This window comes from Sapajus apella, unplaced genomic scaffold (assembly GCF_009761245.1).
Source record: "Sapajus apella isolate SASKATOON/1434 unplaced genomic scaffold, GSC_monkey_1.0 scaffold21, whole genome shotgun sequence".
NCBI classification, from domain to species: Eukaryota; Metazoa; Chordata; class Mammalia; order Primates; family Cebidae; genus Sapajus; species Sapajus apella.
In genome coordinates this window covers 16,223,978-16,251,234 of record NW_022436961.1, presented here as the reverse complement: position 1 = coordinate 16,251,234, position 27,257 = coordinate 16,223,978, and the positions used below count along the sequence as shown (strand labels likewise).

General features: G+C 34.9%; 2 protein-coding genes across 2 annotated transcripts in view; one reads left to right on the top strand and one right to left on the bottom strand.

Annotated features, from left to right (window-relative positions):
- DLC1 (DLC1 Rho GTPase activating protein) overlaps positions 1-27,257 on the top strand; it is a 522,866-nt gene that overhangs the window by 36,454 nt on the left and 459,155 nt on the right. The gene's annotated exons all lie outside the window — the stretch shown is intronic.
- CUNH8orf48 (chromosome unknown C8orf48 homolog) lies at positions 1,554-3,019 on the bottom strand. The gene has a single exon (XM_032288340.1). The coding sequence runs from the start codon at positions 2,834-2,836 to the stop codon at positions 1,982-1,984; it is 855 nt and encodes a 284-aa protein (XP_032144231.1). The 5' UTR covers positions 2,837-3,019; the 3' UTR covers positions 1,554-1,981.

The following is a 27,257-nucleotide window of genomic DNA, read 5'->3' as shown; positions in this document are numbered from 1 at the left end:
GCCCAGATGTTCCAGATCAGTCTGGGCAACATAGCAAAACTTCTCTACTGAAAATAAAAATAAAAATAAATTTATCCAGGCATGGTGGCATGTACCTGGAGTCCCAGCTGCCAGGAAAGCTGAGGTAAGAGGATCATCTGAATCCTGGAGGTTGAGGCTGCAGTGAGCAGTAATTGCACCACTGTGTTCCAGCCTGGGTGATAGAGCCACACCCTGTCTCAATAATAAATAAATAACAAATTTTAAAAAAGAAAAATAACTCTGAGAACTGTACGCTGACATCTGAGAACGATTTGCTGAAAGTCTTGCTGAAAAATAGTTAGCTTGGGGTTGAGTTGAAAAAAGAAAGGAAGAACAAAAGATGACTCAGATTTCTAGCTTCATTGACTAAAAGGGTGGAGCGTGACCTTTAATGGGGGAATTTTAAGTGGAAAATTATTCAGAATTTTGATTATATAAAACATGAATATATTGAGATGTCAAAGATAAAGCATGACATAATATGAATTACAAATAAAAAGTTCTTATGAAAATGGTAATGGTTCTTTTCCATTTAGAATGACTTACTGAGAGGAAATATGCTAAATTTTAAGTGAAAAATAGTATCTTTATATGTAAATGGAGTTCTTAACTCAAAGAGTAATACTGAAATACAATACAAAAACTCTTCTGTACTGATTTTTGCAACCAAATTTCTTTTTCACCGAGATACTTCAGGCGTTAGACATGTGGAAAAGTGATCTCCATGCAATGCCACTAATTCTATGATTCTGTATTTTTATAGAGGAAATAAATAATAATGCCTTCTCAGAATGCCACCTAATATTTTTTCCCCATAAATGTGTCTTCAAAATGCCATGGTATTCCTTGGGGAATAATACTGTTTCCTTATTACGTAAATTTGGATGAACAACAGAAGTTTCATACAATCTTCATGATTAAAATGGCTGTTTAGATAATTTGTTAAAGCATTCTTCCCTCAAAACTCAACATTTACCTCCAGCTCTACTTCTTTTTCCCCCTACAGCTAAATTTTTCAAGGAGTACTCTACATCCATATTCGTTATTTACTTATATTTTTCCTCAATCTACTTTATCTATCCAATTTCTATAGGTGAAATGGCTTTTGCTAAGGTCAACGGTGCCCAATACATGATTAAATCATCTTTATATGGCCTCTCTATTGATTGATATGGCTAATTATTATCCTTCTTTAAATATTTATTTATTAGCATCTATGACACTATACATTCCTGATATCCATGGTACCTTTGATAATTATTTTCTCAACTTTTTATGCAGGTTTATTTTCATCTACTTAGCCATTAATTGGCATTTCTCAAGAGTTGGTATCAACCCTGCATACCTTTCCTCTGAAGTGCAAAAACAAATAATCAAATGTTTCCTCAAATTGTCAATGTATATGTCCAAAAAGCACCTTATATGTCCAAATAATCATACTCCTCATTGCTCCCATCAAACACAGTCCTCTTCTGTTCCTATCTTAATTAAATTAATGATCACTCATCCTGGCACACAAGTCAGAGCCTTAGTAACATTTCCAACATATACTATTTATTAATAACACCATTTGGTTGCCAAAGACCGTTATTAAGTTTCTCTTACATTCCCATACTACTTTGCTTTTGTACCATCAACACCCTGGGCCAAACTACTAATGAATCTCTCTTGGAGTTTTGTAAAGATTTTGTAACTATTTCAAAAACAACAATGCCTTCTATAATCAGAAAAAAAGGGAAAGTTCTTAGTCCTCAAATCTGTGAAGGAAGCATAGCAGTCTTAAGTTAGTTTCTCAAGTGCCGGTAGAAATTATGGTAGTTGCTTAAATACACGACAAAGACATATATATATATATACATTACACATTATCATTGACAATCACCAGTGCTGGTTGGATTAGAGTAAGTGACTTGCAAAGTGGCAGAGAAAAGAGTAAATGACAAACACTATTTCCATCTTGCTACATCTTCTGCTCTGTATCTGATCTTTCTAAACCAGAGTATCTGATGTGACTTTTCTCAGTCAGTCTTTTCCAGATTATTCTGGGGTCATCTGAAAGCCTGGGGAAGTCTTGATGTGCTTCTCTAATGCGGGTGAGAAAGTCTTTGGTATGAAGATGTTCATCTATTTTCTCTTGAAGTAGAAGTGACTCTAGTAAAGTCTTCTTTTGTTTCAGGAAGGCAGACAGGGCCAGTTCTGCTCTTTTCCTGTTACAGGCGGGACACTGAGAAGATACATGTTGCTTAGTTGCTGCACCCTGTATTGCTGTTGTCCTCATGTTTTTAAAGTAGATTCTGTTCAAAAGTTCATCAGGGACAGAACCATTTAAGGCATCTCTCTCTGAAGCCTCTGCATCCAATCCAAGATGCAGCTTTTTATGTCTGCTGCTCTTCTTTTTAGAATCCCCTCTACAATGAATCAAATTTATCTTCATGGTGCAATAGGACTGCAGGGCATTCAATTCTTCATCAGGTACCTGAATGATTTCTGTTTGACGTTTGGTGTCTGGCTGGTACCGTTCAAAGTTAGAGTCTTTGTGCTTGAGGTAGTTGATCCATTTTTCACTCAACTTCTTTTCATAATTTTTGAAGTCCGAAAGCTCAGACTGTGTGTCTCCTTGTTCCAAGCTTAGAGTCTGCTTTTCCCTCTCCAGTTTGCTTCCAGAGGTCAGGGGAGAGGACTTCCGTCTTCCATAGGAACTGAATGAACTGGAAGTCTGTACCCCGTCAGTAAAGGTCTTCAAAGTCTCAGTCTCATCAGAAAGGTTTGCCAGAGCATTTTTGTCCATTTGGGCCAATTCTGGGCAGATGGCCATCACACTGCATCAGACTCGGCTCCTCATCTCCTTTGCCCAGGTTAAGGCTGGCTCAGGAAAGTGTCGGGAGCTGAGCTCTCCGGGAACTGCTCTCTGCTTGCCACCAGCTCTGCAGAGCTCGTCTTCCGGGAGACGCCTTCCCAGCTGCCTTGGCAACGCGGACCGCTCATGCGCAGTGAGTGCCCACAGTGCAGCGACCCGCCTCTTCCTCGGCGCGCCCCAGCGTCCCTGCGCCTGCGCGCTGCTTGCTCTGAGTTGGTTCTGCCTTCTTCTGCTCTGCTGGTTGTTTTTGGTGCTAAAGTGGAGTAGTCAAGGAGAAAAGCTTGCAAACACTGTTGCCCAGGGGTCAGACAGGTGGCACACGTGTGTGAGACCAATACAGTTAGGTAGCCTGTGACAAATCCGAACGTGTATGCCCGCCTAAATCCATGTAGATTTAAAAATCAAGCAAAACTGCTGGACAAGCAAAACTGTCTGCCAGGTTTATAGTCAGGAGACACCTCCTTGTAGACCATGTCTTTGAAGAAAAGTCAAGATACAGAAACTATTCTGCAAGAAGCAGCGTTCTGTGCTCCAGCACTCTGACGACGTTGAAGTTTGGGCGAGGCTGTGGGGAGAAGAAACCTGAATTTCCCAAACCTGCTTCACTGGCCTTTTGTCCCTATAGGTCCCCTCTGGCTGGCATATCCAGGCCCGTCCTCACTCTTTATATGGTTAATTTCTTCTCCTCCTCTGAGGCCCATTTTCTCATGGAAGACTGTATAATACCTACCCCTGCCCCCAAACTCTTTCCAAACTTTTTTAAAAATAGTGTCCAACTGTAAGATTTCAGCCTTTTTTTTTTTAATAGTGTCAACTGTAAGATTGTATGAGTATCTGCATATGAAGGCTGAAGGCAGAATTATGTCTGTTACCAATTAATATGTGCCCAGCAATCAGCTAACACATAGCAAGAGTTCCGCAAATCTCTGTTGAGTGAATGGCTACAGAAATAAATAAATCTTACCTTACACAGGTGCTGCAGAGGATTTGGGGAAATAAGTACTGTCAGCTCAGGGAAATCCAACCTTTTTCCTAACTGAATCCCCAAACTTAGGCTATTATTCAGGATATATTTTTTTATTAATTAAAAAAAAAATACCTAGTAGAGTTTTATTAATTATCGTGAGAAATTATAAAATGTTAACTCTAGAGATGGACTTTTTCTAGTTCATAATAGTTCCTGAGTCTTAGTCAATGTCTAGCATAATTTCAAGAGACTAGACACCCTTCTTTGTCAGTTTTATCTCACTTTCTTCATGTGTGTGTTGTGGGTTAGGGGGTATTATGCAGGTTTAGCCATATATGGTCCCCAAGTGTTCATTTTGGCAAAGAGTGAAAAGTCAAATATTCAAAAAGCATCTCTTAAAATACATGAGTCAGCTTCTATTGAAGATAAGGAGACTCCAACTTCATTTATTCAATCAAAATTGTATTTTATCATATAATGGTAGTCCTTAAAAAAGAGGTAGCATGTAATTTGTAATTCCAAGTAATTTCCAGTAGGGCTCAATATTTTCATTGTTTGTCTTTATTTCAAAGCTCTACCTCATTCTCTGAATATTTACCCATTGATATTTACACACGATTCATGTTTTATATACATCTTATCCATAACATTGAACAAGGGAGCTATACTTTAAATAAAATCTATTTGTGTCTTCTAATATGCCAAATATCTGAGGTAATCTCCCTGTTTTAAACTAATGTTTTAAATTTCTCTCTTTTTTTTTCTTTTCTTTTTTGAGACAGAGCCTTGCTCTGTCACCCAGGCTGGAGTGTAGTGGCGCGATCTAGCTCACTGCAACATCCAGCTCCCAGGTTCAAGTGATTCTCCTGACTCAGTTGCCTGAGTAGCTGGGATTACACACGTGCGCCACCACGCCCAGTTAGTTTTTGTATTTTTAGTAGAGATGGAGTTTCACCATGTTGTCAGGCTGGTTTCAAAATCCTAACCTCGTGATCCGGCCGCTTTGACCTCCCAAAGTGCTGGGATGACAGGCGTGAGCCACGGCACCTGGCCTTTCTTGACTTTTAAAAATAACTTTATCCTAGAAGGCGGTACACCTGGGTGGGAAATTCTATAATTTATAATTTCTTTGTAGTATTCAGCATGACCCAGTGGCTAGTTTTACATTCTAGTAAGTGTATTATCTAGGGAAGTAAAATATTTCAACAGTACTATATTTAACAAATAAGATTCATGAAAACACAATTCAGTTTGATTTTTAAAAAATATGAAGAGTAATAATTTTCCTTTAGAAATCCCAGGCTTCTTGCCATCTCTCAGGGCTGTTGGGAATATCAAAATCTTTTATGGACCAAGCTGTGGCTGAAGGCTGCTTGTGGTGTGGATTGGGAGATAAGGAGAATAGAAGAGAAAGAGTCCATCAGGCTCCCTTGGCTTAACCTTACTATGCCCCTCCTGTTACTCTTCTGCAGCTACTGTCTCTTCTTCGTAGTTCCTATTGGAGAGTAAGGCCAAGGTTCTTCTTCCAGCTTTTTCCTTAATGATCAAGAATGCTTTGCAGCTGTAAGGCTAGCCTCAGAAAGAAGAAGTTAAAACAAATTCGTCCTGTGATTACCCCTTCTCTCTTGCTTTTCTTTCTTATGGAGGGAGAAAAGCAAGCTTTCAGCATCTGTCGCTCTGGCAAGCAATTCTCCCATCAGATATTATAACCATTTCCTTGCTGAGTAGACATTTAGACGGTACCTCTTCTGAGTCATTGTGGTGTGCAGAGTACAAAGTGAGAATCTAGTTGAAGAGAGACTACCTTGACAGAGCCTTCAAAAATATTCTACCCTTTACATCAACTTCTCAAGCTGTGCATGGTTCAGTGGATCCAGCAAGATGAAATGTTTAGCACTTCTCCTAGGGGGTTAAGTAGAATGTGGCAAGAATCTCATTGTGAGGGCCATTTTTGTGAAGAAAAGAATCTTGCATCATTCATGATAAAAATTTATTTTATTTATAGCTGTGCAACATATTTTTTGTGGTTCAGTGGTTTTTCTTTTGCCTCACAAATATCTCAATCTTTCTATTCTGTTTTCTGCATCTTTAGTTTTATTATTTTTTTCTGAAATTGATTAATTGCTTTGTGAATAGCTGCCTTCTACTTTATTATTTTTTTGTAAAAGTAATAATATAGGTTTACTGCAGATATTTTGAAAAGAAAATAAGCCGCAAACACTGATTTTAAGCAAAAGTTATCTGTATTCTGACTTCCCAAAGATTATTACTATAAACATTGATAAATTATATTTTCCTTGACTTTCTTAATTAAAATCTAGATTGTATTGAATGTTGATTTTATGAACAATTTTTCCATTTAGTAATAATATGAACCTTTCCATTCATTGTAAAAAATTATTTTTCGACATAATTTTAAAGGTGGTTTTGCCTTATTTGATTTATTTAACAAATACATTCAGACAAGGTATTTCTAATTTTTTGCTCTGAAAAATTATTGAAATAAGCATTCATTTAGCTAAATCTTTACATTTGTAGCTATATGTTTGGGGTAAATTCCAGAAATCATAACTCATGTGTCAAAATGTATGCACATTTTTAATGCTTTTGAGATCTCTGTTTCTCTTATCGAGATAAAATTGACAGATCCTTCAAAAATATTCTAACCTTTACACCCAGTTTTGCAAGTGCCACTGTGCAAGATTCTGTGGATAAATCAATATGGAATGTTTAGCTGTCTCCTAAGAGACTAAGTTAAAGATGCCAGAAATCTCGCTGTGAGGAGCTGTTTCTGTGGAGGAAAGAATCTTACATCACTCATGATTTTTTAAATGACTTTAATTTATAGTTGCTGTACATCATTTTTCTAGGATATAGTATTATTTTGTCCATAAATACTTCATTTTATATCGCTTACAAATTAGGCCTTTTTAAAAACATCACATTATGATCACATCTAGCACATAATAATTCCTTAATATCATCTAATAATTAATCCGTGTTCCAATTTCTCTGACTGTCTCAAAATTGGCTTTCTGCAAGTTGAAGTGTTAGAATCAGGATCCAAACAAGGTCCACTGCCTGCATTTGGCTAATAGAGTCTTCAAGACTTTTACTTCATAACAGTTCCAAAGTACAAATAATTTTTATAAATGAAAAAGTTAAAAGAAGCAAAAAGAGTAGTTCAGTTTTACTCTCTGTTCTTGCCATTATGTTCCCTATAAGTAATCATAATTGTGGAGTTTTTGACTTATATTTCAAAACATTTTTTTGAAAATATAAATACATCTCTCATAAATATGTGTCCCCCTCTTATAAAAACAAATTGATCTACTCTAGACATTGCTTTGTTTTTTTCTCTTAAAATATATTCTAGATATCCCTTTACAACAGCATATAGACATCATTCTCATTTCTTTCTATGATTGCATAGTATTTCGTTGTAGGAATGTGCCATAGTTTATTCACACATTTTGATGGGCATTTTGCTATTATAAGAAATCAAAATGTGCTTTGTATCTGTGGAGGTATATTTTCAAGATGAATTTTAGGAGTGAGATTACTATATCAAAAGATAAAGACATATGCAGTTTTCTACATACTTCCAAATCCTCCTCCATAGGCAGTATACATATTACATTTCTGCCAGCTATGTATGGGAGCATCTGTTCTCAAGAGTCTGACCAGCAGGATATGCTCTCAAATGTATGGATTCTTGCCAATCCAAAGGATAGGAAATGATATCTCAGCCTAATTTTAAATTGAATTCCTCTTATTGGTAATAAGAATGAACACCGTTTCATGTGTATAAAGCCATTTACATTTCTTTTGATGTGTACTGTATATTCTTTTACCTATTTTTATAGAAATTTTGTTTTTTTCTTTTCAGTTCTCAAGAAGCACTTCATATGTTGGAAATGTTATTCATTTATCTGTGACGTGGTTCCAAATGGCTCTTCTCAGTTTGTCTTTCTATTTGTCTATGCTGTGCTTTTTCATGTAAAAGTTTGATTTTTCTCTCATATATCAAATTTATCAATCATTTTCCTACTTGCCCTTGGATTGTTTATACTAGCTTTTATTTTATTTTGTTAAAGTTACTTTTATTTAAATTGACCCAATTCCTTCCTTTAGTGTACAGCTCTGTGAATTTTAACACATATGGGTTCTATAAGTACCACCCAAATCAAGGTGCAGAATCCCCTGTTCTAACTCCATTGTTGGCACACCCTCAGCCCACGCTTAACTCCTGTCTCTCATAGTTTTTCCATTGATTTTTTTCCTGTGGTTTTCCAAATATACAATCATATTATCTATAAGTGAAGATAGCCTCTTCCTAATTTTTATGTCTGTAATTGCTTTGTCTTAGATATCTAATTTCTTTGACTAATATCGCCAACACATTTTAAACAAATAGTAGAGTTAATAACTTTACCCATTTTTTAAATTGAATATTTTTTGTCTTGGATTTACAAAACATATATAAAATATATCAAAGTTCTGAAATGTTTTGAACTTAAAAATTCAAGTAGTCAGAATTACCTGCATGATATAAAATTTTCCTGTAAAATGCTATCATTGCAAAGGTCTGGTAGATAGATCAGTAGGTAGATGAATAGACAGATGAATAAATAAATAAACAAAACAACAACCTCTCCAATTAAAGATTTTAAATAAATTTGCCATCTATATTTCTTCAATATTATAAGACTATTACTCACTTTACCTAGTTTTGCATTTTAAAAAATTAAGTTTAAGCAAAATTAAATCCTTCACATGTAGTGGCTTTTCATTTTTAAATAATTTCAACTTTAGGAGGATGAAGCACTAGGATCCTTTACGAACAGGAGTTCCAGCCTGGCCAACACAGTGAGACCCCCTTCCCAACCTGGTTTCTACCAAATGAAAAACTTAGCCAGATGTGGCTGTAGTTGCAGTAGGTGTGGCTGTAATTACTTAGGTGTGCACTTCTAGTCCTAGCTAGTGAGGAGGCTAAGGCACGAGGATTGCTGCAGTGAGCTATGATTGCATCAGTGCACTCCAGCCTGGATTACAGACAAAGCAATATTATTCTGCCTCAAAAAAAAGGGAAAACACTTTAAATATATTTATGTAATTTTTTCTAATTATAGACAAATTGATTTTTGTGTGGCTGTTGTAATGTGAACTAGCATACAAAATTTGAGCCTAGACATGTCAAATGTCCCTATTTTAATCAACAAATTTTTGAATTAAAAATATATATATAATCCCAGTGACCTTTTTGTAAAGGATATTATCACTGAAATCAAGGCATTTGTAGGGTTGATTCCTTCTAAGCGTTGTGAGGGCTGGATCTGTTCCAGGCCTCTCTCCATGACTGGTAGATGGTTGTATTCATGTTCACATGATGTCTCCCTCCGTGCCTGTCTCTATGCCCAAATTTACTTATTTTTTTTTCCACAGGACACTAGCCATATTAGATTAATGCCCATTCAAATGGCCTCATTTCAACCTGATTTTCTCTTTAAAGACTATATCTCTAAATGAGGTCACATTCTCAGATACTGGAGGTTAAGATTTCAACCTAAGAATGGTGATGGGGGAGGAGGAGTACAATTTAACCCATGACGTGTAGGTTATGTGAAAACCAGATGAAAGGCTAATTACACAATCTGCTTTTGGGGTTGAATTTTAGTATGAAAACTGCTGGTGATTTTCTAAGTGAGAAAAATAAAATAGTTAAATATAGGAACCTACTTGTTAATTAAGAAGTATATTTTAGGTGAAAGTCTATGGGGGCTTTGTGAGAAGGGGGCCTTATATTCTCTGACACTATCATGAACTTGTCTGGCCAGACTACAGAGTGATTGCTCACATATAATGTTTAAGTAAGAAATTATTTGAAGTATTATTTTTTATTCGAAAATAAGTAAAATTATTTTTACAGTCCTTTTCAGACTGGTATATTTCAGAATTTTTAATGTTTTTAGGCATTAGGCAATGATTTCCTACTATTCTGAGTAACAGGTAAAATTTAAAACAAATGTAGGTCCTATATTACTCAGCCATGTTAGAAATAAATATACCCAATATATTTAAGAGTTGCAATGAAACTTAACAACAAATAATGTCAAATATGAATTTGAATTGTATGATCTCTTTTGCTACTTTGTTTTGGAAATTCCATGATAACAACATAATATACATGTTTTCTGACACTAACCCAATAGATAGCTGTCTTATTTACATTCTCTTTATTGTAGTTCAATTTCAGAGTGGTTCTGGCCATCTTTATGCAATTTTATAAAGTTAGGTTTCTCAGCCTTTGGGCAATGCTATTGAACACTAACCTTGGAATCTAGGAAATAAATATAAATGAGATTCTAAATATAGTGTGTTTCCTTTCATAGCACAGATGATGTATGAAATCAATATAGAAATGTGTCATTAATTTGAATTTGAGTTACATAGTTTTGTGTTTTCCTTGGGTAGAAGGGTAGAAGGATCTGTGATTATGGATGACAGAATTGGAATTTACAATGATTTTCCTGAAAACTGCTACAAAGAATTATTTTTCCGCTACTCAGTATCTTTGCAAAGCATTTTACTGTAATTTTTCTACTTACAATGTAAGCTTTCACTGTAAAATGAATATTCATATAATTGCATAGTGTTGAATGACATGGAAATTGCAAATAATTTCATTTGAGATGAATCTTTCAGTAAAACTATTTTATTAAAGTGTTCAAAGTAAGCATAAAAATATCACCCTTTCCTAGAAAGACAGCTATTGTAATAAATGGAGCTCACAGGCTAAACTCATTTTATCTCCTTATTTTAGATAGGCATTTTCCAAAAACAAACTATATCACTGAATAATGCAAGACTGTTTCTTTAGAGCCTTCCATGCTTAACTTGAAAGCTGTCAACCCAGGAGGCTGAAACAGAGCAAGATTATGAATCCTGAGTGAATGGCTCATTCTTTGCGCCTATGCTTTTGCTGCATGCTGCCATGTGGTACAAGGCTGAGAGGTATGCACTATGATAGCTAATGAAGCACTTCCTTTATATTACACTGATCAGAACTCTTATTTGAAGCCCATATATTATGCCACTGAAATCTCACAATGTTAGCTTTTGTTCTGGCTAGGAGAGGCAGTTTCTTGTCCTTTCTGTAGCTAAATTTCATGCATCAAAGTTGTTAGACCCTTTACTAATATGTGTAGCTCTAAGATATAAAATCAGCTTTTGCTATGTTTGCAAGAACATTTTGTTTTGTTTTTGTCTGCCTTTTTAATTACAGCACCCTTTGAAGCCAATCATTTATAACTTTGAGGCCATTGAGAGATAAAAGTCTTGGAGAAAAAGTCATTGGCACTCCTGAAATCACTAATCTATGTAATATATAGTGATACAATTAACATTTTAAGAACAGAGGTTGAGAAGAAACATAATTTAGGATGAAAAGAATGACATCAGATGGACCAAAATTAATTACACTGTGTAATCCTTAATGTAACTGAGAAATATTCAGTGTGACCTATTTGTTATATTTAAACATATTATTCTTATATGGTACTATGTGATTAGGACCTCCTTTTCTTGACTATGGTTAGATTATGTGTCTCAATGCATGCTTCAGAAAGTGACCTAAAGAACAATATATAGCAATTGTCATAACAATCTGTGAAATATAGGCTTCAGTTAACCTAAATGCATGTAAAAAATATTTAAAAGTTCTTCCAAGTCTATAAAGTTTTAAATGAAAAAATTACGAACCACCTTCTCAAACTTGAGGTGTATCAAGTCCTTCAGGGAGTCCTCCATGGTTCCTTCCTGTCTCTCAGTGACCACATCCTAACAGTCACAAAATACCATCACTACACCTCCCCAAAGTGGCAGCATCCCTTTAGTCCCTTCTCCAATTCCTTGGTGTAAGTAGCCACCATTTTCCACTGTGTGAAAGTTGATTATACAAATTAGGTCATTCTGGTCATACTCAGCTAAATCAGAATGGAAGAACCAGGGGAAAAGCACTCAGGACACACAGCACCGGCCCCAAGAATTAAATCTTCCACAAGCCCAGCTGTGAAACTGCCTGTTAGAACCTGAAACCAGTTTTTCTCAGATAGCTACCGAAACAACCTGCTGCGACTGTAAGGCTAGTTTTAACCACCACTGTCACTCATTAATCAGAGCTTGCCAGCTCCCCAAAATTTTACTAGATCCAATGAACTTTCTGGAAAAACAATATGCAACATTTTTTCCTTTTTAGAAAACCTCCAACCTTCTCCTTGTTCTTTGGACATACCGAAGACCATCCAGTTCGTGTGTATGCTCAGAATTGCAATTCTTGCTTCCCAAATAAAATTCAGAGAATCTTCTCTACATTGCATTTGACTTGGATCTAACACACCTGTTATTTTAGACTTTTTTCACACTGATATAAAGAAATACCTAAGACTGGGTAATTTTAAAGGAAAGAGGTTTAATTGACTCACATTTCCACATGGCTGGGGAGGCCTCAGGAAATTTACCATTGCTATGGAAGGTGAAGGGGATGCAGACACCTTCATCACAAGGTGGCAGGAGGGAGGGAGTGCGAGAACGAGGAAGTTCCACACTTTAAAACCGTCAGCTCTCCTGAGAACTCCTTCACTATCATGAGAACAGAATGGGGAAAACCACCCCCATGATCCACCCACGTCCACTTGGTACCTCTCTTGACACATGGGATTACAATTCAAGATGAGATTTGGATGGAGAAAAAGAGCCAAATCATATCACCTGCAGTTAGGCTGGACTCAGAACCTCCAGACTCTTCCCACATCCTCTACTTCCTTTCTTCCACTCAAACTGCTTTGCAAATAATTACCTGGACTGCAAACAAAATGAGCACAGCTCAGCTCAGACAGTGCCCCTCACCTGTTCTGGGTATGTTGCTGCATCTCACCATTTGGTCTTGTTAGAAACAATTAACTAGTGTGGGTTGGTGTTTTAAGACTAAAAATAATTTAAAAAAAAAAAAACAGTGAAATGTTCAGGATAACATTACTAAAGGTTTTATGTAAAAGCACTTGAGGAGGAAGGAGAGAGGAAATTGTTTAAGTCATTGAAATTCCCCTAAGAAATAGAATAACATTCAGAGTTCCCAGCAGCCTTCCCCTGTTTCATAGTCAGTTATCCTCGCTGACTTCTCACCCTTCAGGTCTAAGCTTATCTGTTGTTTCTTCAGAAAGTACTTTCTCTCAGACCCCCGAATATGCATATGACAATTACCACATTATAAATAAATTCACAATTGTATATTAACATACAGTAAGCAATTTATTATACCTATTCATTTCTATCTAATTTCACTCTGTTCCTCCACAAATGTGTCCATTATCCTGAAGTTGGTATGGCAATCTTGTCTTTTCCAACATTTTTTTTGCCATTTGAAATACCTTATTAAAAAAAAGAATACAAGAAAGCCTGTGCTCATGGCGCTTATATTCTAGTATGTATGCAGAGAACAAGCAAAACGAGTAATTTACAGTAGAAGATGATATGTGATACATAGAAAAATAAGCAGCAGAGAGTTCAATGGAGTTCTGAGGAGTGTTGTCATTTTAAATACAGTAGTCAAGGACCGCGTGTCTAAAGAATTATATTTAAATAAAGGAGTGAAGTAAGTAAGGGAATGAACCATGAGATAATTGAGCAAGAGTGTTACAGACTGAGAAAACCGCCAATAACAGCAAGTATTACAGACTGAGAGAACAGAAAGAGAAGTGCTTGACATGTTTAAAGAAAAGCAAAGATGCTTTGCGGGTGGGAGGAGATTAATGGAACTGGAGGTTAATAGCAGAAAATCAGTAAAAACCCAATCATGTAGGGCCTTGCAGGCAGTTGTAAGATCTTTAGGGTTTTCTTTGAACAAAATCAATAACTATTAGAATATTTGAGCAGACATCTTAACAAGATATCTCTGGCTGCTGTGAGAGACCTCAGATTGGGAGTGGGGAGGTGGAATGAGAACCAGACGATAAAGGCAGAAGCAAAAGTCCAAGCAGGCGATAGGGTCCTTGAACCAGACTGGTAGCAGTGGAGGTGTAAGAAATGGCCATATTTCAAAGACATTTTGAAGTCTAAGGTTAAACGGTTTCTTAGTGGGATTGGGAATGAGGTGTGAGAAAGAGAAAAGTCAAGGATGAGAAACTGGAAGGATTGAGTCACCCTTAATGGAAATAGAAAAGAATTACCAGAAAAAAAAAAAAAAAAAAAAAAAAAAAACTGTTGGAGGGAAAGCCTGGAAGTGTAGCTTTTGGAAATTTTAACTCTCAGATGGCTTTTGAACACAGAAGCGGATATGTAAAACAGGTATTTCAGTACATAAATATGGAGAACAAGAGGAGGAATCCGGATGGCACTATAGGAGTTTGAAAGCTATGCGTATATAACAGGGTGCCATAGCTCATGCCTGTAATCCCACCATTTTGGGAGGCTAAGGCAAACAGATCACTTGAGGTCAGAAGGTCAAGACCAGTCTGCCAACATAGCAAAACCCTATCTCTACTAAGAGTACAAAAATTAGCAGGGTGTGGTGGCATGTTCCTGTCATCCCAGCTACTCAGGAGGCTGAGGCAGGAGAATCGCTTGAACCCGGGAGGCAGAGGTTGCAGTGAGCCGAGATCATGCCATTGCACTCCAGCCTCGGCCACAGAGTGAGACTCTATCTCCAAAAACAAACACATCGTGATGAGCATATAGACATGGGAAGAAATCACGAGAGAAGTGTTTACAGATAATTAGAAAAACAAGATTCCCTGTATACTAACACCAAGGGGGCAGGGATGTTAGAAAGAACCAGCAAAGGACACAGACAAAGGGTAGCAAGGGAGACATAAGGAAAATATTTCTAAGAGAAGGAAGTGGTCAACCGTGTCAAATGTCCTCAAGTAAGATAAAGAATTAACTATTAGATTTATTAATGTGGAGGATTTGGGTGACCTTGACAAGAATAGTCTTGAAAGTATAGGGACAAAAGACTGATGAGCATTTGTTTTAAAGATAATCAGAAGAGAGAAAATGGAGACAATAAGTATACAAAACTTTTAAAAATTTTTTGCCACAAAGAGAACAGAAAACGGAGAGGCTGGGAGTGGTGGCTCATGCCTGTGATCCCAGCACTTTGGGAGGCTGAGGTGAGAGGATTGTCAGAGCTCAGGAGTTCGAGACCAGCCTGGGCAACATAGTGAGACCCTGTCTCTGCAATTTTAATTAAAAAATTAAAAACAGGAAAGAAAATGGAAAAGTAGCTGGAGGAAGTGGAATCAAAAGAGGATTGTGTTTAATATAAGAAAAAACATTATGTGTGTATGCTGATGAGAAACTCAATGAAATGAAGATGAAATAGGAAGAAAAATACAGAAGTGATACTCTACAACACATGAGAGAGAGGGATGTCCTAACACATGGAGAAACTGGCCTTATATATGAGCACAGAAAGTTCATCTAAAACAGCAAGACAAAAGGTGATATATATGTACCGGGCAGCTGATAGATATTTAATTTGTCAATATAATGACATAAATGTTGCTTTATTGATAATTAGCAATCATAGCACACTAGTGACTGATGCTGTCAAGGTTTAAGTGTGTTAGCAGTCTGCGTATGTTGATAAGTATTGCATGAATGAGACCAGTATTATGTAAGCTGAAATAATAAGCTTTTAGTATAATATTCCTATTTCTAATTCTGTGATTAACCAATGACAGCTAAATTTCTTCAAAACATACTGCTTTTCCATACAATCAATTTCTACTAATGTACCAAATAAAAATATTCATTGTGAAATACATATTAATGCTCTCTAGAAAAGATTTAGTTTATGTATTTTCTCTGTGATCATTTTCTTTCACTTAGACTTTGTACTTTCTTGTAATAAGAGAACATGGCAATAAATGTTAGTTTTCCAAAAAATAAAAAATACAAATTTCAATCTCATTTTCTTACATTTTCAAAATATGACAAAACCCTTTTAAAAACATTTTCCTGTCATGATTTTTTGTTGTTGTTTTTCTCTTATTCCATTGTTAATATTCTCAAAAATTAATACTCTATGAACACATTTCTTCTACATGATATAGAGCAGTAGTCTTCAATTTGTGGTTTACATAACTGCCCAACAGAACTTTGGAAAAATGTGTATTCACTCATCAAGTTTTAAGTTTACAGCTGATATTTCTATCATAAAATTAAATAGTTGAGAATGATAGAATTTGTAGTTTATTTGTATTGTATATATGTTTTGACATATTTTCATCAAAATACTAAATCTGAAAATTTAGCTTATTCAATTTATTAAAACTTTATAAATACTTTACTGGCAATCAAATTATTTCACGTCCAAGTCCTACCTTGCATATAGGTATATATCTAGACAGGCAGATAGATAGATAGATAGATAGATAGATAGATAGATAGATAGATATGTTTGCATTGTCAAAAGTTTTTCACCTAGATAAAATGTCTTGACTTCAATCATTTCATACTGAACTTCTCTTTGAATTGTTCTCAAGGGACCCTAATATGCCTTGTATAGCACTCCAAAAGTTTTACAGTTGGGAGCAATGCACCTTAGTAACATTGCAAATGAATGAGAGATTATTTGTTAAGTGGGGAAAATACTACTGTGAAAGGGGTTGGAGGGAAAGAGAGAGTAATCCTTTACCCATGATCAACACATAGACTTGTTCTTAGGCAAATTTGTTTTCGGAAACAGACATGGAAGTTCAAAATCTAGAACTAGATCCCTTAAAACTATCCGAACCCACATATATCTGGAAAACTGTTATGTGCTCCCAGATATATTCGTGCACATACTGAACATTGGGATTTAGAACAATACATGCTAGACTGAACATCTAAAGGTGACATTCTTTGTTTTGGCTGACTACAACTGACTTTTCTGTATAAATCATTTAACTCACCAAGTATTAATTATATTTTTGCAAAGTAAGGGATTTGGACTAAGGTAATATTTTCCAAAGAGTTTTCAAATGAATATTCCTCACGAAGTGTTCTTTGAAAAAAAAAAAAAAAAAAGTGTGTGTGTGTGTGTGTGTGTGTGTGTGTGTGTGTGTGTGCTTAAAGAAGTCTGGGAAATGCTGTAAAATGTTCTTTTTGTGGAAAGTAAAATGCACATCAGTAGAGTAAACTCACTGAGAATTCTTGCAGGAGAAAAATATATTTAACTTCATTTAGCCCATTGATTTCTAGACTATTGGACCGTATACTATTTTTCTTTTAGTATCATGGTTAACAGCACCACAAAGGGCTACTATTCTAAAGAACATACTTCAAGAACCTGAGCCAGAGTTATCCGAGACTCTTCCTAGCTATATACTTCCATGTTTTAATATGAAACATGTATCTTGATTCCAGTAATAACTGCAGTCACTGGTCTTCTTAAATGATTCATCCATTCAATAGAGTTTAAGCTTTTATTAAAGATAAGCCAAGCTGCTCTAGAAAGAGCTAAAATGATGTACATAATGATTTTTCTTTTAAGATTCTATTATTTTATTTCTTTTCTATTTATACAAAATGCTCCTGCAGAAAACCCTATGTCTCTCTATATATATTTCTTTACCATGGGGTATGAGTAAGACTTACCTTGCTTTTTACTTTTAATATTCAAATTGTCTATATATAACTCAAGAAGATCATGCAAAAATTCAGAGGTTAGGTTAACATCTGTATTAATCTTTTCACATTGCTATATACCTCTGAGACTTGGTAATTCATAAAGAAGAGATGCATAATTGTCACAGTTCCTCGAGGCTTGGAAGGCCTCAGGAAACTTGCGATTATGACCGAAGACAAGAGGAAGCAAGGGTCTTCTTCACATGACAGCAGGGGAGAGAAGTGCAGTGTGAACACAGAAAAAGAGTGCCATTTTTGAAACTATCAGATATTGTGAGACTCACTCACTATCACAAGAACAGCATAGGGGAACTGCCCCTTTTAATCCAATCACTTCCCATCAGGTTCCTACCTTGACACATGAGGATTACAGTTTAAGATGAGATTGGGTGGGGACACAGAGCCAAATCATATCAATGTCTCTCTAGCCTATTGTCAGGATAGTTGCCTGTTTCTCAGACTAGAGTCTGCGAGTCTTAAGGATGAAAATACTTCATTGGTTTCTTCAATTTCAGTACCTGCCTCACATATATAAGCACAGCAAATATTTCCTAAGTTAATTTGACTGTTTCTGCCTATTCACATGTATTTTATAAACAAGCCAGAGAGCCACTTTTGAAAACAATGTAATAGATGGAAATAAAGAATAACATGTTGCTAGACCATCTCTTTAAGCTCTAGAATTTTCATGTGATCCTCGGAAATCCAAATGCATTACATGCCTGAGCCACTTTTGTCTTTCTTGGCAGTAACACCCTCAGAGTTCTTCTGGAGATTAGTTTAGTATGACCTTCCAATTCTGAAGCCAGGCAGGCCTATTTCAATCGACCTGTTCTTTTCCAGATGTTTTTTCTACCACATCCTTTAACAGGGTTTAAAAATTTAATTCCTCTGCTGTTTAATGTATCAACCTTTTTTAGATTTGTTGTGTCATATACATGAGTTAATGTTATGTGTGTTAGTTACACAGCAATGTTTCCGTGTCATCTCACTCAGGTATTTCATGAAAATGTGGAAGCCCAGATGGTGAAAATGTAATTGGAGGGTTGAAGCAGTTAAATTTGCTTACATCATCTAGTGCTTTGTAGAGTGTTTTGAAATAATTTTCAGCTCAAATGGAAGTGCTTTCTAATATAATTTGTAGCTTCCATGGAATAATGAGCTCCTAAAGAAACGTTTTTTTGTTTTTTTGGTTTTTTTTTTTTATGTATTAAGTTTCTTTTCATACGATTGTTTTACTTGCCATTTAGTGATTTCTTCTATTACTCAGAAACTTATCACCTCAGTAAGTCTGATTATTCATCAGTGAATACTGCCTCCTAATTGACTTAAGAAACCTGACTTAAAGTAATTTCTACTTAAGATGTTATTTCCTTCTTGTGTTTTCACTGCTAATTTTTGCCAGCCGTAGAATAAGAAAATAAGTCATCTTTAGGTGGAGACTCATTTCCTGACTTTTAATATAGTTGGTCAGTTATAACTAAATGTAATGGAAGGAAAAATGTTTAAAAACAAGATAAATGTCTTATATTTTATAAATTGAGAGGAAAAAATACAAACGAGAGAAAAATCCTTTCACTAAAATTCAGTAATTATAATTGATCTTCCACTGAATTCATGCCAACATTTTTCTGAAGTCCAGGAAAGTATTTTCTTAAAAGAGAAATTCTGTTGTTAGAAATATAAGTGATCTTCCTCATTCCCCAGCTAAGAAGTTAATCAACAGTAATGCTAACCCAAATAAACTAGATGTTGTTTGTTTGCAGGCTATCTTGATATTTATTAACAGGTGATCAGAAAGATACATCTCTATGCTATCAAAAGGAGGTTTGCTTTTAAGTTATGATGTCTACTAAAGCCATAGATTTGCCAAATCCATATGAGAACTGATCAGGATGAGGATAGTCTGTTAAAGGCTATTAAAGCTCCTAACTCTTAACATTGTAATGGCAATTCAATTTCAACATAATTTTTAGAGCGTGATTTTTCATTCAAACCACAGCAATATTCCTTGTAGCTTTATTTAGCTATTTAAAAATTATTGTTATGTATCATCTCCATACCTACTTCAGTATTCCAGACCCATGACATATCTCTCCAAGTCCCATCTCTATTTCCCTTCTTGAAACTAATTTGCATATTTAATTTAATACTGGCTGTGTAATACATAGCAATGAACAAGATGTAAACCAAAAGATAAATATTAGTCAAGTTTGTGAGTGTTACAAATGGGCAATATATAAGCACATAATCCCATGGAAATACGTAACAGTCAGCTAACCTAGTGGGGTGTAGGTTTGGGTAGGAGTGCCATAGTTAAATTTAACATGAAGAACTAATAATAGCAACAACAAGATAACTGAATTTGTATTATGTGCTAGAACAAACATACAAAATTCTTACCATGTTCTCAGCATTAGGTACTATATATTCCTTCAACAACATAACTCTTGCATTCAAATAACTCAGAGTTTAAAAAAGAGATTCTGATATGTACAGCGATAATTACAATATTTTAAGTGCTATTTTAAAATTCATGCATGTAGAATTGTAGGTGGCTGAGAAAAAATTTTAAAGGTGTTAACGCTTGAGAAGAATCTTGAAGATGAAGCAATTTCATGCAGAAGACAAGGAAGAAAGAGAGATTCCAAGAAAGGAAACACATGAAATGTGTGCAAGATAAGTGTGTTTTTGAAAACAGAAAGTATTTCAAAGTGATTTAACAAAGTGTCTGTAGAGAAGGGTATTGGGAGAAGAGATTAGAAAGAGAGAAGGCAGATATGTGAAGTTAGGGACTCATGGAGAAGTACAGATAGTGGCTAAATATTTTGTTATCAGTCAAGCTAACAAACACCTAGATAAAATAATGTTGTATTTTCTAACCTTGACAAATTTGCCTTCTTAATGCATAAACTGTGTCTGCCTCTGCTGTCAACAGAGGCAAAACCCATAAACTTTTACAACATTTAGAGCAATAGGATATACTCACCTTTCCTTTGAGATCGTAGAACAAGAGATGTAGAGAAGCACTATCTTGGGGCCTGAAGATTATTCCTCAAGACAGTGACCTTTCTGGTTACAGATTGTGTTGGGTGAGTAACAGAGGCATCATTTTCTCTTTTAATAAATGTATTAAATGTGGTTTGTGATATGAGTGGCCCTCTGTGTTTTGAGTCCATTACAAGAGAGCCCCTCTTATACAAGTCTATATGAAGGTTAATTGATATAATGCTAAAGGTTTTGAGTTTTATGCAAAAAGCCACTAAAAGATCAAATAATTGGTCAATAATAACTACTGAAAATATTCAGAAGGTCATAAAAATTTGTTCAGTTGTTTATTATAAGTCCTAAATTGAAAGTACTATTGCTTCCTAACAAACTGTTTTTCATACAAGGTAATACTTCCATTATATCATAAGCTTTGTCATTTAGTATGAAATTTTCCACATCATTTAATTCAAACAGTCACATGCAATAAAAATAGTTAATTTATCAAAATATTTTCAGGAATTTTATGTCATAGACATTTAACATGATTGTAATTAAAGTAAGACTATGTTTTTTACACATACAACTTAATTTAAGAAGAAAGAACTTCTCCAAAGACTTCTTTACTCAAGGATACATAAAATGTCTACTTCAGGAAATGCAGGATTGTTTTAACAATATGCAGCATTCTAGAGACTCTTTGCCAAGTTATGACAGAACCATGATTGATAAATAAAATACAGAAAATGGAAAGAAGTCTAAATCTGGGATATACTATTCCAGAGTGATTAGAGCCAATTACTAAGACATTGACCTTGTTGGGAGCGTGGCCTGTCTTCTAATGCTGGTTTTCACCATCACTTAATATGAACTGTGTGGATTCTGTAATAAAAGACCCAAAAGACCCAAAAGGGCTCTGGTTTTTCCTTCGTTTACATAGAACTTTAATGCTGAAGCAGAATGATACGTTGGTGATTCATGGATAAACCAGTCATATTCTATAAATAAGACATCTGGAAAGTGACTTCAAGTTGCACCTAAAATACAGTCTTGTAAAATTTGCAGCTAAATATACTTTTTTAAAAAGAGTTCCTCAGTTAAGTCTAATATAAAGGATGTAATCCAATCCTGTTATGGCTTTTTAAAGGGTTCCAAAATATTTCATCATATTAAAATGATTTTTCAAGATTGCAATTCATAAACATTTAACATTGCAACTGATTAAAAGAAAACAAATTCCTGAAATCCTGGTCTATTTTTAATGCTTGGACATTAAATTGAAGAATAATTTCTGACCATAAAATTCCATGGGTATTTAGAATTTATTGTGGTCTGTGATTATTGCTGAAACAAAGATTAATTACCAATATGAGAAAACCATTGCATCCAGCAAGCTGACCATGAGCCCTATAAATAGCATATCCCTTACAAGACTTTCAAAATTATTTTTGACTTTATAATAGATAAGAGTTTCAAGATAGCATAAAAGATTGTTTTCTTAATCCACTTCCCTATTTCTTTAACATATCCTGGAAGCCAATCCACACATCTAATAACTTGTGAACTATTCTGCTTGGCAGATATCCCAGTGGGCTTTAAAATATTAATATGTTTAAGGTTGCAAAAACGATTAATATATAATGTGTTTGATAGGATTCTTAGCATTTTATATGATTATAAGATATGAAAACACTGGATTTCAAATTAATTGCTATGCATAATGATATAATAATTCTAAGATTTCTTTAAATATCATAAACAAACAAGATAGCAGGAAAAGAGAAAGTCTTGTTTTTACAACTATGTCATTTATCTTAGCATAAATGGTTCAGCCAGGTGTAGAATTCTAATTCTACAGATTCCAAACTCAATACTTTATCATTATTAGTATTATCATCAGGCTAAGTGTTCTCTTTATATGGTATTGAATTAGAACTAACAAAGTATATTAAACAAATAGAGTTCAACAACACCACAAATTCATTTTACAATTGACTGAGCAGAGACTAAGAAGAGTAAACCTTGTCATACAATGCATCATGATCCAATTTGAATATGGAAATAGCTACTTTGGGGCTCAATTTGGCCAGGAAAAAAAAGGTCGATGTTGGCCAGCAAAGGTGACTTACGGGAAAAAAAAAATCAAAGTTTTCCTGCATGACATTTATAAGACTGGACCTTTCCAACTTCTCTTCTTTATTCTATACTATTTTTGAAGTATATATGGTAGCATATATTTCATATAATATCTTTAAATTATAGCCTCATTTTATTACCTTTCCATAAAATATTATGCTATAATTTGAACAGGATATCCATGTTTTGTTCACATTAAAAATGAAAATTTTAAATGCAGTGTTAGTTATTCTGTGAATTCATATTGTTCATAAAGGTTGCAGTTTAATTTTATTTACATATGCATTTATTCATAGTTAATTTAAAAATTGTAGCAAATGCCTATTATGTATCATGCACTATTCTAGCACTAGGGATACAACGAAAATAGAAACGAATCCCAACCCCTGTGGACAGGACTACAGAACTGCACAGTTCCAGGGGCGTGCTATTGAACTTGAAGTCTATGTGAATAGTGCCCCCTGAAGTTGGCACTTACGAGCCCCTGTGGCTCTTAAGTGGTAACTGTTCATGGATATATAAAATTCTTTATTTAAGCAGCATTATAGAACAAAGAGACATTGAAGCATATTTTGGAAGTGAATTTCCCAAAAGGAATGAAGCTTACTCCCAAAATTTACAAAATATTTGAGCTTTTTTAATGGACAGTTTTGTAAAATGGATTGTATACTTTCATGCCTTGTTAAACAGAACATACCGATCAGAATTACCTTATTCTTGACTACATTTCATCATCTTGAACACAGGCTATTAAACTGTACTAAAATTCTGTGATTACTCCCAAGAGCATGAATCATGCACAACAGTATGCAATGGAGCAGCCCCAGCTGCTACACTTTTCAGTTCTTTTGTCTGCTCTTTGTAATCTCCCCCATCATGCTGTAGGCTCTCAGATCCCCCCATCTCTGTGCCTCTCACTAAAGTTCATTTTCTCAGGCCAAAGTACTGTGTTTAACCTTCTATGTACAAATTAACCTCATAGCCAAATTGACCCAAGCAATTATACTATGTATATATTATTTAAATTAAAGTAATAAGACAATGGGTAATAAGATACGAGAAAAATCACCGAAAAAATGTGTTTTTTTTTTTTTTTGGCTGCTCCAAGACCTTTTGGTCTCTGGGTTGCAAATTGTTGGCTTTGTCAGTTAAGTGACCAATCTAGTAAGTTACTTCCTATTTGTGTCTGTGTGTGTGTGTGTGTGTGTGTGTGTGTGTGTAAGAGAGAATGACAGAGAAGAGAGAAACAAAAAATTGATGATGTCTATTGTATACGATATATATTATACATCTGATGCAATGATAAAGTAACAATAATGAATAAAACAACTACTTTTATCATTTTAAGACTTTTTTTTTTTTTTTATTCGTTTTTGAGACGGAGTTTCGCTCTTGTTACCCAGGCTGGAGTGCAATGGCGCGATCTCGGCTCACCGCAACCTCCGCCTCCTGGGTTCAGGCAATTCTCCTGCCTCAGCCTCCTGAGTAGCTGGGATTACAGGCACGCACCACCATGCCCAGCTAATTTTTTGTAGTTTTTAGTAGAGACGGAGTTTCACCATGTTGACCAGGATGGTCTCGATCTCTTGACCTCGTGATCCACCCGCCTCGGCCTCCCAAAGTGCTGGGATTACAGGCGTGAGCCACCGCGCCCGGCCTTAAGACTTTTTAATGAATTAGTCTGTACATTTTTTTTTTGAACTTTTGTATTTTTTTCTTTCAATAGCTTTTGGGATACAACTGGTTGTTGCTTACATGGATTAACTATGTAATGGTGAAGTCTGAAATTTCACTGCACCAGTCACCTGAGTAGCGTACATTGTACCTAATATGTACCTTTTCTTCCCTCACTTCCCACTCACCCTCCCCTCTCTGAGCCTCCAAAGTCCATTATACCACTCTGTATGCCTTTGCATACCCATAGCATAGCTCCCACTTATAGGTGAGAACAGACAGTATTTGGTTTTCCATTCCTGAATCTCTTCACTTAGAATAATGGCCTTCAGCTTCATCCAAGTTGTTTAAAAAGATATTATTTTATTATTTTTTATGTCTGAATAGTATTCTCTGGTATATATGTATATCACATTTTCTTTTCTTTTTTTTTTTTTCTTTTTGAGACAGAGTCTCACTTTGTCACCCACGCTAGAGTGCCGTGGTGCCTCAGCTCACTGCAATCTCTGCCTCCCAAGTTCAAGCAATTCCCCTGCCTCAGCCTCCAGAGTAGCTGGGATTACAGGCTCCTGCCACTGTGCCTGGCTAATTTTTGTATTTTTAGCAGAGAGGGTGTTTCACCATGTTGTCCAGGTGAATTTCAACTCCTTACCCTGTGATCCACCCACCTCAGCCTCCCAAAGTGCTGGGATCACATGCGTGAGCCACAGCACCCGGCCATTACATTTTCTTTATCCATTCAGTGGTAGATGTATACTTAGGTGGTTCCATATCTCTGCAATTGTGAATTGTGTTGCAATAAACACACACATGCAGGTGTCTGAAGAACTAAAAGTAGATCTATAATTTGATCCAGCAATCCTACTATTGGATATCTATCCAAAGGAAAATAAGTCATTATATAAAAAAAGACACATTTCAAAATTCTTCACCTGATGACCGCATTGGCTATTAGGTCTAAATTATCTACTTCTGAACTTAAATAAATTGACAATTCAAATATCACAATTCTGTCATAAGGTACTACTTCAGGAAAGACTAAAAAGTTATATTATTTTTATACAACTTTTTTTTAACAATTCAAAAAATTATTTCCTACTTTGCATTATTTTTTGGTTAGACTAAATTGAATATTTCTAATTGAATATTTATTTTAAAATAAATATTTTGTAAACATCAACCATGTACAAGGCTTACTAATCATTGGAACAAGAAATATTGACCTTTTCAAAGTTGATTTATAACATCATTTTCAAGTAGAGTTTATCCACATGCATAACTAGTTTATAATTAGAAAATAAATCAATGTGATGTATAATAGTGATAAAAAGAAGAAGAAAAATTATATCAGGATTTCAGTAGATGCAGAAAAACATTTGCCAATATATTGAAATAAAACTGTCTTCAATAATAAGACTACATAATTATCTAGGTAAAAATATAATAGGAAATCAATAAAAAAGTTACTAGAACTATTAACTGATTTAAACAGGTCTCAAGTTACAATATAAATGTACAAAAATTAATTAGTATTTCTATATACTACCAAAACACACTTGAAATTTTTAAGAAAAGAATAAACAATACACAATGCTTATGGATAAATTTAACAAAAATTATGTAAGGCCTACAAACTGAAAACTATAAAACATTGCTAAATGTTTAAAAAGATCTAAATACATGTGGAGATATCACATTTATTGATCAGAAGATCAATAGCATTGAGGTGTATTCCCCCTAAATCATTCTATACATTCAATCAATCTCGATCAAAATCAAAGGGTTTCTTTTGAAGAAATTGATGAACTGTTTCTAAAACTTACATGGAAGTTCAAAGGACCTAGAATAGCCAAAACAATTTTTGGAAGAAAAAATAAGACATTATGAAGTTACAGTAGTCAAGAAATCATAGGTATGGTTGAAAAGACAGATCTACAGACCAATGGAACAGAATAGAGTGCCCAGAAATAGACCTAAACATATGGTCAATAGAATGTCAGCAAAATGCAAAGGCGATTCACTAGATAAAGAATTGTCCTTTCAACAATTGTTACTGAAAAATTTGTACATGCATATGCATAAAAAATTCTTGGCTGTTCATACCATAGACAATCTCTAAATAGAACATAGGCCAAAATATAAGAGCTAAAGCTATATAACTTCTGAAAGGAAATAGAAAAAAATTAATGTGGTCTTGAATTAAGTAAACATTTATTAGATAGCACAGAGAAATTCCAATCCAAAAAAGATAAAACATATTAAATTGGACTGCAACATAATTAGAAGCAGTTCCCCCCTCAAAAGATACTCTTAAGAAAATGAAAGAAAAGCCACAGGCTGGGAGAAAATATTTGCAAAATACATACTGATAAAGGACTGATGACTGATATCCAGTGAGTTGCAAGAACTCACTGGGAAAACACAAAACCAAAGTAAAAAATTGAGTAAAATATTTGATTGACATTTCACCAAACATAAATTTCAAATAAATTCATAAAAAGAGTCCCAATATCATTAGTAAAATGAAAATTAAAACCACAATTAGATACCACTACACATTTACTAGAGTGACTAAAATTAAAAGGATTTTCAGTATGCAGAGCAAGTGGATCTCTCAGACATTGTTCCTGGGTATGAAAAATAGTTCAGCCACATTGGCAGTGTCTTACGTAATTAAATATGCACTTATCATATAACCTGGGAATTCCATTTCTAGATATTTACTTAAGAGAAAGAAAACATGTCTTCACACAAAGACTTGTATGTAATGTTCATACCAGCTTTATTTGTTGTAACCAAAAACTAGAAACAATCAAAATGCCCATCAACCTGCGGGTGGATAAACAGGTTGTGGTGGACACACAGTGGAATACTACTCAGCAATAAAAAGGTTGAACTACTTCCATGCATAATAATCTGAACAAATGTCAAAAACAAATTGTA

Bases quoted from the DNA above. Each gene is read 5' to 3' on its own strand.
- CUNH8orf48 (XM_032288340.1), bottom strand. From the start codon at position 2,836: ATGGCCATCTGCCCAGAATTGGCCCAAATGGACAAAAATGCTCTGGCA.